General features: G+C 34.7%; 1 protein-coding gene across 1 annotated transcript in view; it reads left to right on the top strand.

The window, feature by feature from the left end:
• LOC143240209 (uncharacterized) overlaps positions 1–17340 on the top strand; it is a 148899-nt gene that overhangs the window by 38398 nt on the left and 93161 nt on the right. Inside the window, exon 2 of the mRNA XM_076482307.1 lies at positions 9015–9138. Within this exon, the coding sequence (XP_076338422.1) occupies positions 9015–9138 (124 nt within the window). The remainder of the gene's footprint in view (positions 1–9014; positions 9139–17340) is intronic.

Below are 17340 nucleotides of genomic sequence, written 5' to 3'. Positions count from 1 at the left end.
CATATAAGATAAGTTTGTTGTACGTTAACATATAAGATAAGTTTGTTGTACGTTAACATATAAGATAAGTTTGTTGTACGTTAACATATAAGATAAGTTTGTTGTACGTTAACATATAAGATAAGTTTGTTGTACGTTAACATATAAATAAGTAAGTTTGTTGTACGTTAACATATAAGATAAGTTTGTTGTACGTTAACATATAAGATAAGTTTGTTGTAACGTTAACATATAAAATAAGTTTGTTGTACGTTAACATATAAGATAAGTTTGTTGTACGTTAACATATAAGATAAGTTTGTTGTACGTTAACATATAAGATAAGTTTGTTGTACGTTAACATATAAGATAAGTTTGTTGTACGTTAACATATAAAATAAGTTTGTTGTACGTTAACATATAAGACGTAAGTTTGTTGTACGTTAACATATAAGATACGTTAACATATAAAATAAGTTTGTTGTACGTTAACATATAAGATAAGTTTGTTGTACGTTAACATATAAAATAAGTTTGTTGTATAAGTTTGTTGTACGTTAACATATAAGTTTTGTTGTACGTTAACATATAAGATAAGTTTGTTGTACGTTAACATATAAGATAAGTTTGTTGTACGTTAACATATAAGATAAGTTTGTTGTACGTTAACATATAAGATAAGTTTGTTGTACGTTAACATATAAGATAAGTTTGTTGTACGTTAACATATAAGATAAGTTTGTTGTACGTTAACATATAAGATAAGTTTGTTGTACGTTAACATATAAGATAAGTTTGTTGTACGTTAACATATAAGATAAGTTTGTTGTACGTTAACATATAAGATAAGTTTGTTGTACGTTAACATATAAAATAAGTTTGTTGTACGTTAACATATAAGATAAGTTTGTTGTACGTTAACATATAAGATAAGTTTGTTGTACGTTAACATATAAGATAAGTTTGTTGTACGTTAACATATAAGATAAGTTTGTTGTACGTTAACATATAAGATAAGTTTGTTGTACGTTAACATATAAGATAAGTTTGTTGTACGTTAACATATAAGATAAGTTTGTTGTACGTTAACATATAAGATAAGTTTGTTGTACGTTAACATATAAGACGTGTTTGTTGTACGTTAACATATAAGATAAGTTTGTTGTACGTTAACATATAAGATAAGTTTGTTTATAAGATACGTTAACATATAAGATAAGTTTGTTGTACGTTAACATATAAGATAAGTTTGTTGTACGTTAACATATAAGATAAGTTTGTTGTACGTTAACATATAAGATAAGTTTGTTGTACGTTAACATATAAGATAAGTTTGTTGTACGTTAACATATAAGATAAGTTTGTTGTACGTTAACATATAAGATAAGTTTGTTGTACGTTAACATATAAGATAAGTTTGTTGTACGTTAACATATAAGATAAGTTTGTTGTACGTTAACATATAAGATAAGTTTGTTGTACGTTAACATATAAGATAAGTTTGTTGTACGTTAACATATAAGATAAGTTTGTTGTACGTTAACATATAAGATAAGTTTGTTGTACGTTAACATATAAGATAAGTTTGTTGTACGTTAACATATAAGATAAGTTTGTTGTACGTTAACATATAAGATAAGTTTGTTGTACGTTAACATATAAGACGTTTGTTGTACGTTAACATATAAGATAAGTTTGTTGTACGTTAACATATAAGATAAGTTTGTTGTACGTTAACATATAAGATAAGTTTGTTGTACGTTAACATATAAGATAAGTTTGTTGTACGTTAACATATAAGATAAGTTTGTTGTACGTTAACATATAAGACGTGTTTGTTGTACGTTAACATATAAGATAAGTTTGTTGTACGTTAACATATAAGATAAGTTTGTTGTACGTTAACATATAAGATAAGTTTGTTGTACGTTAACATATAAGATAAGTTTGTTGTACGTTAACATATAAAATAAGTTTGTTGTACGTTAACATATAAGATAAGTTTGTTGTACGTTAACATATAAGATAAGTTTGTTGTACGTTAACATATAAGATAAGTTTGTTGTACGTTAACATATAAGATAAGTTTGTTGTACGTTAACATATAAAATAAGTTTGTTGTACGTTAACATATAAGATAAGTTTGTTGTACGTTAACATATAAGATAAGTTTGTTGTACGTTAACATATAAGATAAGTTTGTTGTACGTTAACATATAAGACGTGTTTTTTGTACGTTAACATATAAAATAAGTTTGTTGTACGTTAACATTTAAGATAAGTTTGTTGTACGTTAACATATAAAATAAGTTTGTTGTACGTTAACATTTAAGATAAGTTTGTTGTACGTTTTTGTTGTACGTTAACATATAAAATAAGTTTGTTGTACGTTAACATATAAGATAAGTTTGTTGTACGTTAACATATAAGACGTGTTTGTTGTACGTTAACATATAAAATAAGTTTGTTGTACGTTAACATATAAGACGTGTTTGTTGTACGTTAACATATAAGATAAGTTTGTTGTACGTTAACATATAAAATAAGTTTGTTGTACGTTAACATATAAGACGTGTTTGTTGTACGTTAACATATAAGATAAGTTTGTTGTACGTTAACATATAAAATAAGTTTGTTGTACGTTAACATATAAGACGTGTTTGTTGTACGTTAACATATAAGATAAGTTGTTGTAATGTTAACATATAAGACGTAAGTTTGTTGTACGTTAACATATAAGATAAGTTTGTTGTACGTTAACATATAAAATAAGTTTGTTGTACGTTAACATATAAGACGTGTTTGTTGTACGTTAACATATAAGATAAGTTTGTTGTACGTTAACATATCAGATCAGTACAATTTATAGTTTTAGTATTTTAGTCCATTTTCTAGATTTTTATGGAAAGTTACACGAGTTTTTATCGGTTTTTGTGAAAGAAATCGATTTTAATCACTCGAGTATGACTTATAAAAGAATGTTTTACTGCTTAATAAATAAATCCAGACAAATCCGGATGTGACATTTTTATAAAAAATACCTATCGATATTAAATCTACATGTGTGATTCATTCATATCATGTTAAATTTAGTGAGTATCGAAGAGAGATTTTGATTAGTTTGAAAATATCTTTAACAATATTATACTTACATTATTATTGTTATTACATTTTAAATTGCTTTAAGATAAACCTAGTACTGTAAGGTTTTATCTTCTCCAAGATATACTGCAGTTTATACGTTCAACTGTCAATAGATTTTAGAACAGCCAACATTTTTACTTCTGAGTTATTATTTGTTACGCTGGTAAAGTTATTTTCATATATCAACAGAAAATTTCTAAATAATAATTTATAAGAGACAGGAATAAAGAGCTAACGGTTAGAAAAGACAGCAGTTTAACTTTGTAAGTATTCACACACGTGAGTCAAAATTTCTTGAAGATCATAAATCACCTACACGTTAATATCTGTTCCTTGAATATAGAATGATGAATACTGACCATATATTTTAGCATTGAAGTCTTAAGGATCATATTAGCAGAATGGTATTAAGTATTCGTGTTGGCTCGTTGCGATGACTAATAGCCTAGAGTAATTAAAACCACATGTCGATAAACTATATTAGAGAATGTAAGTAAATCAAAGAGTAAGCTAGCTGTAGAACAAAATAACATTGTCTGGGGTTGTTCGGTCGTACGTTAGACGGTTTATAACGCTAAAATTCATGTTTCGATACCCGTGGTGGGCAAACCACAGAAAGCTCGTTGTGTACTTTTGCTCTTGACAAAAAAAAGCAAAAGTTTAACTAAGGAGGAATTCACGAATATCTCAATATATTACCACGAGATGTCGCTCATCAAAAGGGAAAAATAACCACTTGTTAACATCTGCCTACTGAGATAATTTTATAAATTACCAGAAAGTTCCTTAGAAGAAGTATTTGAAAAGAGTGTTATGTATTTCATTTATCACTGTTGGAAGAGTGGATGTGATTACACGTTTTCTGCTTTGGAATTATATGTAATGTGCACGAGCAGCAGTGGGTTCCCAAGTCATCCTCGTGTCTCCATAATATTTGGAACTAACGTGATATAACATATCGAGACAAATGGTACTTTTTTATCATCCATTATGCCCAAGTTAAACTAACACGCAGCCCAGCTAGCTAATGTTATAAGTGTAGCTATCACCAGTTTTTATTTCGTTTCTTCACGGCCCGGCATGGTTAGGTGCGTTAAGGTGTTCGACTTATAATCTGAGTGTCGCGGGTTTGAATCCCCATCGTCCCCTTTCAGCCGTGTGAGGGTTATAATGTTAAGGTCAATCCCACTATGCGTTGGTAAAAGAGTACTTTAAGAGTTGCCTGCCGTCTAGTCTCACACAACTTAAGTAGAGCAGATAGCCCTCGTGTAGCTGTACGCAAAAACAAACCTTCGTTTTAATCTCAACGTTTTGAAACCTAAGATGTTTTCATCATATGTATATATATCTGTATATCAATTATTTAAATATTCTAAACTTTTTATTAAAATCTAGGAATATTCAAACCTCAACAGTTTTTTATTACTTAGGTGTTGTTACATTAAATCTAAAATAAAGAATACTTATCATACTCTTTGCCTTTATTTCGACAAACATGACATACACTACTGGTAAGATTGTTCAATGCGTGTATTATACAGAACCATATCAACCCGGGAAGAGGGTATAACCAGTAATCGTTAGGAGACTGGATTGGCCAGGTGCTAAAGGCGTTCGATTTGTAATCCGAGAGTCGCGGGTTCGAATCCTTATAACTCCAAATATGCTCGACCTTTCACCCGTGGGGGCGTTATATGTGACGGTCAATCCCACTATTCGTTGGTAAAAGTGTAACCCAGGAGTTGGCGGTAGGTGGTGATGACTAGCTGCCTTCCCTCTAGTCTTACACTGCTAAATTAGGGACGGCTAGCGCAGATAGCCCTGGTGTAGCTTTGCACGAAATTCGAGAACAAAGTAATCGTTAGGTTATTATCACTTGCATCGTCTTATGAAATTTCTCTACAATTATTCATAAAACTCAAATACGCTGATAACGTACTATTCCTCAATATTAGGAAAACTTCTGAGATTTTATCGCATTAAAATATTAATTTTTTACAATGGTTTATCTTCTGTCGGTTGTATGTGATTAACAATTAATAATTTTAAATTATCATCCTAAACAAACAGGGCCCGGCATGGCCAAGCGCGTAAGGCGCGCGACTTGTAATCCGACGGTCGCGGGTTCGTGCCCGCGTCGCGCTAAACATGCTCACCCTCCCAGCCGTAGGGGCGTTATAATGTGACGGTCAATCCCACTTTCGTTGGTAAAAGAGTAGCCTAAGAGTGGGTGGTGATGACTAGCTGTCTTCCCTCTAGTCTTACACTACAAAATTAGGGACGGCTAGCACAGATAACCCTCGAGTAGCTTTGTGCGAAATTCCAGAAACAAACCTAAATAAACATTTTGTTATCTTTGTTAGTGTGAACCTGTATAACTGGTGCGAGTGGTCAGCGAGGTCGTCTAGATGGTTTAGTTAGGCCTAGTCTTTGTGACACGATTGTTAATGACGTAAAATACGTCAGTAATATATGTTTGTACGTTTTGACTTAGTATTATTTGATACGTATGTAGTTTTTACCTACACATTGTATGTGCCTGAATATTAGATTGATAGGAGAATAGTTTTATAAAATAGAAAAACGAAAACTACAAGAAAACCGGTCAAACTGTCACAATTATTACAACAAATAATTTACAATATAATACAGAAATAGGCTAACATGCTTAGTTTCTGTCCATACGATGATATGTAATTTGAGCCTCGTCTTTATATGAGTACGTATTTTCTTGAACATCGGTAACTGTTTACAGAGATTTCATAATTTTAAGAATAAATCTAATGTACAGAGTAACAGAAGCGAGATAAACCAAAAGTGAAGTATGCATCTTTCACACACAACATATAGCTAATAATTTTATCTGTAGCTTAAAATATATTGAAGAGATGATACACGAGGATACTGTGTTTAAATATTGTATATTAACGTGCAGAAAATCACACTTACAAAATTACAACGAGTATTTCCTTAAACACTAGATGCAATGAACAGATTTTCTAGTGGGTTTGTCCTCTACTGATATAAGTCCAAAAACCGAGTTTCGATACTTCTGATAGGTACAATGTCGATAGATCGTTGTGTAGCTTTGTGCTTGACTACAAACAAACCCAAATACAATATACATATATATATATATATAAATCCAGGTGAAAGTACATAGCAGTATTCATTGTAAATATTAATTTAACAATAATATCATTGTATGAAATCATGTTTCTTGTTGTGTGGAACGGATCACGGAATATGTTTCAATTTTCGTTTAACAAAATCTCCAAGGTTATTAACCTCACACATTCAATAGCTTCCTTTACATTTTTCGTTCGATTTTCGATTAGTGATCTTAAAATGTGCCCTGTCTATTGGATAACATGACAGTTTCCTGCCATATCACTTCGTGTCTCCCTCACGTATTTTCACAATTGTCTTTAAGGGAAGTATTTTCACACAAATGATATGAACGACGTTCTTTCACTTGCAACGTTAACATCAGGAACGGATTACGTCAAATGGGGCCCAGGACACAATAATAACATTTGGAGCCCTCTAATAATTAGGGACGGATTAGGTCAAATGAGGCCCAGGACACAATAATAACATTTGGAGCCCCTAATAGTAGGGACGGATTACGTCAAATGGGGCCCAGGACACAATAATAACATTTGGAGCCCTCTAATAATTAGGGACGGATTAGGTCAAATGAGGCCCAGGACACAATAATAACATTTGGAGCCCCCTTAATAATTAGGGACGGATTATGTCAAATGGGGCCCAGGACACAATAATAACATTTGGAGTCCCCTCTAATATTAGGGACGGATTAGGTCAAATGGTGCCCAGGACACAATAATAACATTTGGAGCCCTCTTAATAATTTGGGACGGATTATGTCAAATGGGGCCCAGGACACAATAATAACATTTGGAGCCCCCCTAATAATTAGGGACGGATTATGTCAAATGGGGCCCAGGACACAATAATAACATTTGGAGCCCCCCTAATAATTAGGGACGGATTACGTCAAATGGGGCCCAGGACACAATAATAACATTTGGAGCCCCCTTAATAATTAGGGACGGATTATGTCAAATGGGGCCCAGGACACAATAATAACATTTGGAGTCCCTCCTAATAATTAGGGACGGATTAGGTCAAATGGGGCCCAGGACACAATAATAACATTTGGACCCCCTAATAATTACATCATACAGTGTATAAATGTTTTAAAAGACGCTGTTCGTTAGCTCGGAACTCTGACGCAGGTGGCCCTTCACCCCACTAGGTTTAACATATGGAATAAACGTCGTTATTTAATATATTGTATTTGGTATTTCATCATAAGAACGTTTGTGTACAAAGAAACAATATTGAACGTAGCCACAAAATCTATATACGTTCACGTCGGTAAGGGAACCCAGCAGAAATGTGTACCATTTTCTAAGGTACTCCGTTATCTAGGAGATACATGGAATGTTTTCTGAGGTTCTTGTTTTGAGATATATGTTTGTTCTGGTTTATCGTGGTATTGTTGGTATTTTGTGATAAATGTTTCTACTGGTCTCTCGTAATATTGTTGTTATTTTGTAGATAAATGTTTACACTGTCTATTGTAATACTGTTGTTGTTTCGTAATAAATATCTGTACTGGTCTATATTAATATTGTTGTTCTTTTGTGATAAATGTTAGTTGTGGTGTATTATAATTTTGATGGTTGGTCACACGTGTTGTACCTGGTGATTATATATGACGTTGTTTAATGGTTGGTCACACGTGTTGTACCTGGTGATTATATATGATGTTGTTCAATGGTTGGTCATCCGTGTTACACCTGGTGATTATATATGATGTTGTTCAATGGTTGGTCATCCGTGTTGCACCTGGTGATTATATATGATGTTGTTCAATGGTTGGTCATCCGTGTTGCACCTGGTGATTATATATAACGTTGTTCAATGGTTGGTCACATGTGTTGCACCTGGTGATTATATATGATGTTGTTCAATGGTTGGTCACACGTGTTGTACCTGGTGATTATATATAACGTTGTTCAATGGTTGGTCACACGTGTTGCACCTGGTGATTATATATGACGTTGTTTAATGGTTGGTCACACGTGTTGTACCTGGTGATTATATATGATGTTGTTCAATGGTTGGTCATCCGTGTTACACCTGGTGATTATATATGATGTTGTTCAATGGTTGGTCATCCGTGTTGCACCTGGTGATTATATATGATGTTGTTCAATGGTTGGTCATCCGTGTTGCACCTGGTGATTATATATAACGTTGTTCAATGGTTGGTCACATGTGTTGCACCTGGTGATTATATATGATGTTGTTCAATGGTTGGTCACACGTGTTGTACCTGGTGATTATATATAACGTTGTTCAATGGTTGGTCACACGTGTTGCACCTGGTGATTATATATGATGTTGTTCAATGGTTGGTCACACGTGTTGTACCTGGTGTTATATATGATGTTGTTCAATGGTTGGTCACCCGTGTTGCACCTGGTGATTATATATAACGTTGTTCAATGGTTAATACTGGTAACATGTTCACATATATAAGTTTTTATACTGGTTACACGTCAAAGAATAATTTCTACTCTAGGCTAATTGTTGGAACCTGAACAGTCTCGCTGACGTATCACACACACAAACAAATAGGACGTTACAGATTCGTCTTATGTGTAATCCCCCACTAATACACTACATAGCCAAAGTAGATGGACACCCCTTCGTGTAAGTGGGCTCGGCTACTTTAGCCACACCCATTGCTAACAGGTGCATAAAATTAATCTCCATGCAATCTCCATAGACAAACATTGGCAGTAAAATAGGTTGTACTGAAGAGCTCAATGGTTTTCAACGTGGCACTGTTATAGGATGCCACCTTGCAACAAGTCTTTCGTCAAACTTCTGCCCTGCTAGAGCTGCCTCAGTCAATTGTAGGTGCTGTTATTGTGAAGTGGAAACGTCTAGGAGCGACAACAGCTCAGTCACGAAACGGTAGGCCACACAAGCGCACAGAACGGGACCGCAGAGTGCTGAAGCGCGTAGCGCATAAAATTCGTCTGTCCGTAGTTGCAACACTCACCACAGGGTTCCAAATTGCCTTGGAAGCAACGTAAACACAAGAACCGTTTGTCGGGAGCTTCATGAAATGGGTTTCCATGGCCGAGTAGCCGCACACAAGCCTAAGATTACCATGCGCAATGCCAAGCGTCCGCTGGAGTGGTGTATGGTACACCATCATTGGACTTTGGAGCAGTGGAAACGAGTTCTCTGGAGTAATGAATCACGCTTCACTATCTGACAGTCTGACGGACGAATTTTGGTTTGGCGAATGTCAAGAGAACGCTATCTGCTTGAATGCATAATTCCAACTGTAACGTTTTGTGGAGGAGGAATAATGGTCTGGGGCTGTTTTTCATGGCGAGGCTCTTTAATCCCAGTGAAGGGAAATCTTAATGCTACAACATAAATGACATTCTAGATAATTGTGTGCGTCGAACTTTGTGAAAACAGTTTGGGGAAGACTCTTTTTGTTGTTTCAGCATGGCAATGCCCCTGTGCATAAAGACGCTGTTTGCTGAGGTTGGTGTGGAAAAAAATGATTGGTCTGTGCAGAGCCCTGACCTCAAACCCATCGAATAACTTTGGGATGAATTGGAACGCCAACTGCAAGCCAGGCCTTGAAGCCCGTCATCAGTGCCCGACTTCACTAAAGCTCTCGTGGCTGAATAGGAGCGAATTACCGCAGCCATGTTCCAAAATCTAGTGAAAAACCTTTTCAGAAGAGTGGGGGTTATTATAGCATCAAAAGGGGGACTAACTTCATGTTAATGTCCATGGTTTTGGAATGAGATGTACAACAAGCACATATGGGTGTGATGGTCGGGTGTCCACATAGTGTCCATGTAGTTTATATGTGAAAGAGATATGTACTGCTTCTCTCATCTACGTACAACAATAAAAGTATATTACTGTTTTAGTCCGCTGGTTCATTGTTGTCCATTAAAGTGTAGCTTATATCACTGTTTTATTGTTATAACTTTATTATCTAACGAACAGAAATCAAATGAACAAAATTCATCGAAAGTTAATACTCTGAAAGACAAGTCTTCTTTTATAAATCTACTTTCAGAAGAAAATATCAAATGGTCATTTGTAGTTCCCAATAACAAAACACAAAAAGAGGTACATGTTACCTATCTAAAGAAGACGTGTGCTCTATCCTCAGATGGAAGAGATATATCTAGAAAATAAAACTTAAGATGAAGGTGAATCCTGAAATCACTCCGAGATGCATTAAATAAATTAACGCAGAAGACGAAACTAGAGAAAGAAAATACAATAGAAATGTAAAGCACATTGTTGTTAAGTGCTAAGTTTCACGTGCATGCTACATCGCGAGAAGAAACAGACGCTATGTTCCGTGATCAACTAACTGCGCACGTGAGTGATAGACAGAAATAACGATACAGAGCGAAATATCTCGAGCCAAAACACCAAGTTACACGAGATGCCATGTTTGACCTATTACATAAAATCATTGACTTAACCTTTCTTTTCTTACGGAAAATTACACCTGTGGTACAGATCATTGATGTTGGTACTTTTTCGGGTTACATTGGGTGAGAGATGGCAAAACGCAATTGTACAAGATGTCAGTGAGAACTTCACGATTTTAACCTCATCTTGTTCTTCTTGAATGTTCCCAACACAGAGTGAGTGAACAACTTAACTACAGTTCTTTAATACTAAATTAACAGTTGTTGTTGTTTGGTAAAGAATCAGCGTATTTTAATATAATTTCTACTCTCATAAAATATACGTGATTTTTTTTTGTATTAGACGAGTTCTAATTGACGCATAGAAGATGTGGGTTACAAAAAAAGTTAGAGTTTTGAGTTTCAACAAGGTGAAGAAGATAGAACTACTTTTCATGAAAAGAGGTTATCAAAACAAGAAATGTTTGAAACGGTCCGAAAAAAATGACATATTAATTATAACAAGCGGATTTTTACACAGGAAGAAATAACAAATACATATTAATTATAACAAGCGGATTTTTACACAGGAAGAAATAAAAATACATATTAATTATAACAAGCGAAGTTTTACACAAGAAGATATAAAAATACATATTAATTATAACAAGCGGAGTTTTACACAAGAAGAAATAAAAAATACATATTAATTATAACAAGCGGAGTTTTACACAAGAAGATATAAAAATACATATTAATTATAACAAGCGGAGTTTTACACAAGAAGAAATAACAAATACATATTAATTATAACAAGCGGAGTTTTACACAAGAAGAAATAATAAATACATATTAATTACAACAAGCGGAGTTTTACACAAGAAGAAATAACAAATACATATTAATTATAACAAGCAGATTTTCACACAAGAAGATATAAAAATACATATTAATTATGACAAGCGGAGTTTTACACAAGAAGAAATAAAAAATTACATATTAATTATCAGAACACCACAATATTTTCTAGTACCCTTCAAAACCAACGATACCACTATATTTTCCAGTCCCCCTCACAACCAACAACACCACTATATTTTACAGTTCTCACAACCAACGATACTACTATATTTCCAGTCCCCCTCACAACCAACAACACCACTATATTTTACAGTTCTCACAACCAATGACACCACTTTATTTTCCAGTTTCCCTCACAACCAACGACACCAGTATATTTTACAGTTCTCACAACCAATAATACCACTATATTTTCCAGTCTCCCTCACAACCAACGACACCACTATATTTTTCAGTTACCCTCACAGCCAACAACACCACTATATTTTACAGTTCTCACAACCAACGATACTACTATATTTCCAGTCCCCCTCACAACCAATAACACCACTATATTTTACAGTTCTCACAACCAATGACACCACTTTATTTTCCAGTCTCCCTCACAACCAACGACACCAGTATATTTTACAGTTCTCATAACCAATGACACCTCTATATTTTCCAGTCCTCCTCACAATCAACGACACCTCTATATTTTCCAGTCCTCCTCACAATCAACGACACCACTATATTTTTCAGTTACCCTCACAGCCAACATCAACGCTGTATTTTCCAGTACCCTTCAAAACCAACAATACTACTATATTTTACAGTCCCCCTCACAACCAATAACACCACTATATTTTACAGTTCTCACAACCAATGACACCACTATATTTTACAGTTCTCACAACCAATGACACCACTATAATTTCCAGTCCCCCTCACAAACGACGACACCACTATATTTTATAGTTCTCTCAACCAATAACACCACTATATTTTACAGTTCTCAAACCAATAACACCACTATATTTTCTAGTTCCTCTCACTACCAGAGAAGAACGTAAGCTGTTAAAGAAGTTCCCACTTTAGTTAATAGAAGTAAATGTATACTTACACTACAGGGTGTCCCGATCCATCCATATATCTCATGTATCCAGTGTATCTGTGTGCTGTCCCTCATTTAATCTTACTACAGAGTGGCCCGTAAGTCCCTACCCATCCATATATCTTATGTATCCAGTGTATCTGTGTGCTGTCCCTCATTTAATCTTACTACAGGGTGGCCCGTAAGTCCCTACCCATCCATATATCTTATGTATCCAGTGTATGTGTGTGCTGTCCCTCATTTAATCTTACTATAGTTGGCCCGTAAGTCCCTACCCATCCATATATCTTATGTATCCAGTGTATCTGTGTGCTGTCCCTCATTCTCGCTGCATAATATGCGATGCCATGTTCTGTCAGACATTTTCCTCAACATAGCAGGTGTTATTGTTCCAAATGCCGCGGTAACAGCTGCCTTCAACTCATCATTAGTATTATAACTTTGTTTGGACACAATATATGGATGGGTAGGGTCTTACGGGCCACCCTGTACATGTTACAAATTGACCAATGGGGAAACACCAACACTGAATCTGCTGTAATATAATAACCATGAAAAGAATATTAACATATTGTAATGAACAGTTAATTTATGAACAGTTTATTTATGAACAGTTTATTCCAGTGATAACAAAGTCAGTGTTTTGGTTTAACATGCTGTAAAAGTCTTACATCTTCATATCATGGAGATGAATTTAGAGAAGGAAACTGTTGATAGAAACCCTGAAACTCATGGTTTCACTGCTCACCATTTTATTTATACATTTCATAAAAATTAAAGTTAGTGTGGGATAAATTCATAAACACACCCGTCTGTAGATGTAAATACGTGTCAAGTAAAACCATTATATAATCACTGTATATATATATATATATAAAGTTATAGCTCATAAGAATATAGAGAAAGAAGCAAGTTTGGAAACTCCAATGAATTATTTTTGTGGAAGCCACTTCACAGTTTTGTGATCAGTAATAAAACCAGTAATTTATCAGGCTGGTTTGTGATCAGTAATAAAACCAGTGATTTATCAGGCTGGTATGTACAATGTGAACGATCTGATTGGCCGACGGAACAGACCACAAAACGTTCCACAGTCTACCACAGTGTCTCTCGCAGTGGCCCTGTGTAATGTGGTTTACTAGAAGTGGCCCTGTGTAATGTGGTTTACTAGAAGTGGTATATTCCACAAACAAACGTGCTCTACTGAAACACATCATATAACGATAGAATATTACTGTTCACTGTAGCAATGCACTAATGTTAAAGTTTGATGAAGCTTTAGGATAGCATTATAAATAACAATGATCCTCAACAAGTTATTTGTTATACGTATGTATAGAGTTTTAAGATCATGAAGTCTATATCTCTCAAGAAAATTAATATAAGCTAAAAATGTCACTACCACAGAACAAAAATCATTTGTTTTATTTCAGCATTTATACATGTATGTTAGAGGTACGTAATCCATACAGTTGATATTATTACTAATCCACGTACAACAACATAATGTTGATATTATTACTAATCCACGTACAACAACATATTGTTGATATTATTACTAATCCACGTACAACAACATAATGTTGATAATTTACTAATCCACGTACAACAACATAATGTTGATAATTTATTAATCCACGTACAATGACAAAGTTGATAGTTTGCTTTTTGAATTTCGTGCAAAGCTACTCGAGGGCTATGTTCGCTACCGTCCGTAATTTAGCAGTGTAAGACTAGAGGAGCCAGCCATCACCACCCACCGCCAATTCTTGGGCTACTCCCTTACCCCACGAATAGTGGGATTGATCGTCATATTATAACGCCCCCACGGCTGAAAGGTGACCATATTTGGTGCGACGGGTATGCGACCCCGCGACCCTCAGAAATATTAACTTTATCTTATATATGAATCAACTAAGTTACTTTGAGATCTAAAGTATATTCATTTTACAACATAACAATATATACAAATCGAAATTAAAAGCAAAATACATTTTTTTCATTATTTAACTAAAATTACAGACCACCAAAGTACGTAAATCATAAAACTTCTGAAATGTTGGTTAATAATAATATCGGACACAAAACTCACCTTAATCTAAACAGAAAATAAAATATTATTATGTCATTTTTAACAACTACTATTTATAGAACAAATATTCTAACATTTCAACTTAACTAAATTAGTTTAATATGTAGAACTGACTACAAATTTAACAAATAATTAATTTAACTGAAATATTGATTGTGTGTTAATTAAACTCAACAATTTTAAATGAAAACAGAATTATAAACACTTATCATATTTGAAGTTTGTTAAAACCCTACTGTATGACCAGTTAATTAATTCGTGTAACAAATACCTCCCTAGCTTTCAGTAATGTTCTCTGAGTAATGGCCACCGGTAACTCAGTGTTAAGTCTCCAGGCGTACAACGCTAAAATCGGAGGTTAAATTCTACCCGGTAGATAGAACGGAGATAACCCTTTGTGTAGCTGTGAGCTACAAATCAACTTAATCTTATGTAGTTTGTCAGATATAATACTATACAGTTCCGGATACCAATCTACATCGAAGGAAAACTCACCACATATAACAAAAGCTGACGTCGAACACAAAGAAACAGCAAAACACAAACCTCTTGCCCATCAGGGTTAAATATGAAACGATCAGGGAAAACCTGCAAGTAAAGTATAGAATAGTCTGGGGTTCTGAATATATCCCTGACTCACCGAAGATGAAATACGCACTATATCTGCTGTGGTGTAGAACAAGTTTGAAATTTCAGGAAGGAACATAATTTATCCAGAGAAAACCACCCTGGTAACCCTTCTATAATTATTCATTGTATTCCTACATCGAGTTTAGTTCAGCCATGCTAGTAGTCCCTTCACGTAAGTTTCAGTCTATAAAATAATCCCTGTTAAATGTTAAATATATTTGTTCCTATGCTACCAAAGTCTACCTAACCCCGGACTATTTTTTAGACGACTGGAAGATTATAATATATCGTTTTTTTATCAGCACATTACTGATATTAACGAAATAGTAAGATATTTTAAAACTTATGAAACCAAGTGTTCAAAATAAGTAAAAACACGTATATGACCGTTGTATTTGTGACGTTTCACGCAGACGCCCTTCATCTGGCAGTTTAAATCATGTTATGTAGAAAAAATGCTCAGACAGAATAGTTGGAGGGTTAGAATACGTAGAGATTCTAAATCACGGGCTACCTGAGTGAAACGCGTTAAAATATTGTTATAAGAAACACATTGTTAAAGTGGTTCTATAAAGAACACTAAAACAGAAAACAAGTATTCAAGTGATATAATTTGGATTCTAGAAATTATAAGGAAACAAGAGAAGTAAGAAGAATGAATTCGTAAAATGGTAAACTATTTATTTCATTGGTTTGAATTTCCCGCAAAGCTGCACGAGGGATATCTAGGCCGTCCCTAATTTAGCAGTGTAAGACTAGAGGGAAGGCAGCTAGTCATCACCACACCACCGCCAATTCTTGGGCTACTCTTTTACCAACGAATAGTGGGATTGACCGTCACATTATAACGCCACTACGGCGGAAAGGGAGAGCATGTTTGGTGCGACGGTGATTCGAACCCGCGATCCACGGATTACGAGTCGAGTGCTTTAACCACCTGGTCACGCCGGGCCGTTTATTTAATAGTAACAATAACCATGGAAATATATGTAGACAGTGTCAAGTTAATAGGAACGGCAAAAGATGTAGATGGAACTTGTAATTACTTGTAATAAATACGTTCTGTGTGTAGTAGTTAGTTTAGATATAAGTTTATGTTCTAGACTTTCGCGCCCATATTTGTTGTTGGATACATGTAACAAAAATAGTACCTCACGTCTTTAGTACCACTGTGTACAGGTTAGTTAAACTGTCTGGGAACTGAGTGGTCGAGGATGTTGTTGTGTAAAACTCGGAGATTTTTATAGAATCTGTCATTTATAAAATCTATGTATGTTTCGTCAGTACAGTGCTGGTTACATCTAGTACAATAAATAATATACTCTGATGTACAGGTGAATCGGCCTTTTACGTGAAAGGTAGAACTGGAGACATTCGATAAGCTGGTGATTTAATTGGATGTGACTTGTCCATTGGAACGACTTCTGTTTTCAATAGCAGTTCACTTCAAAACACATAAAGTAAGTTGATCGTAATTACTTTTTTGAAACTTTAAACTTGTCTAGTTCAAGATAGTTTCGAAATAAATCAACCATTCGTACATTTCGTTAAATTTTAACTAACTGGGACTACCTGTCAACCTGAATATCATTGGTTAGCATGTCCTCTATCCTCGATTTGAAAATTACGTAACGGTTATTGTACAGATGGCTAGCCAATCATAATAACAGTTATAGCGTCACTATTTATTTTGATCTGCCATGGTCAAGGGGTTAAAGGGCGAGCGAATCGTAATTCGAATCCCCGTAACTGTAAACATGCTCGTCCTTTCAGCCGTTTGAGCTGTATAATGTGACGGTCAATCACATTATTAGTTGATGAAAGAGTAACCCAAGAGTTGGCGGTGGGTGGTGATGACTATCTGCCTTTCCTCTAGTCTTTCACTGCTAAAATATGGACGGCTTTCACAAATTGCCCTCGTGTACGCAAAGCATTGCGTGAAATTTACAAAGAAAACAAAAAGCAACACACCAAATCAAACACTAAAATGAACACTGCTTTTCCTATCACAACAAGTTTCTGCCACGAACTATGATATCAAA

The sequence above is a fragment of the Tachypleus tridentatus genome, chromosome 13 (genome assembly GCF_004210375.1).
Source record: "Tachypleus tridentatus isolate NWPU-2018 chromosome 13, ASM421037v1, whole genome shotgun sequence".
Classification (NCBI taxonomy): domain Eukaryota; kingdom Metazoa; phylum Arthropoda; class Merostomata; order Xiphosura; family Limulidae; genus Tachypleus; species Tachypleus tridentatus.
This window is presented reverse-complemented; position numbering and strand designations above follow the sequence as displayed.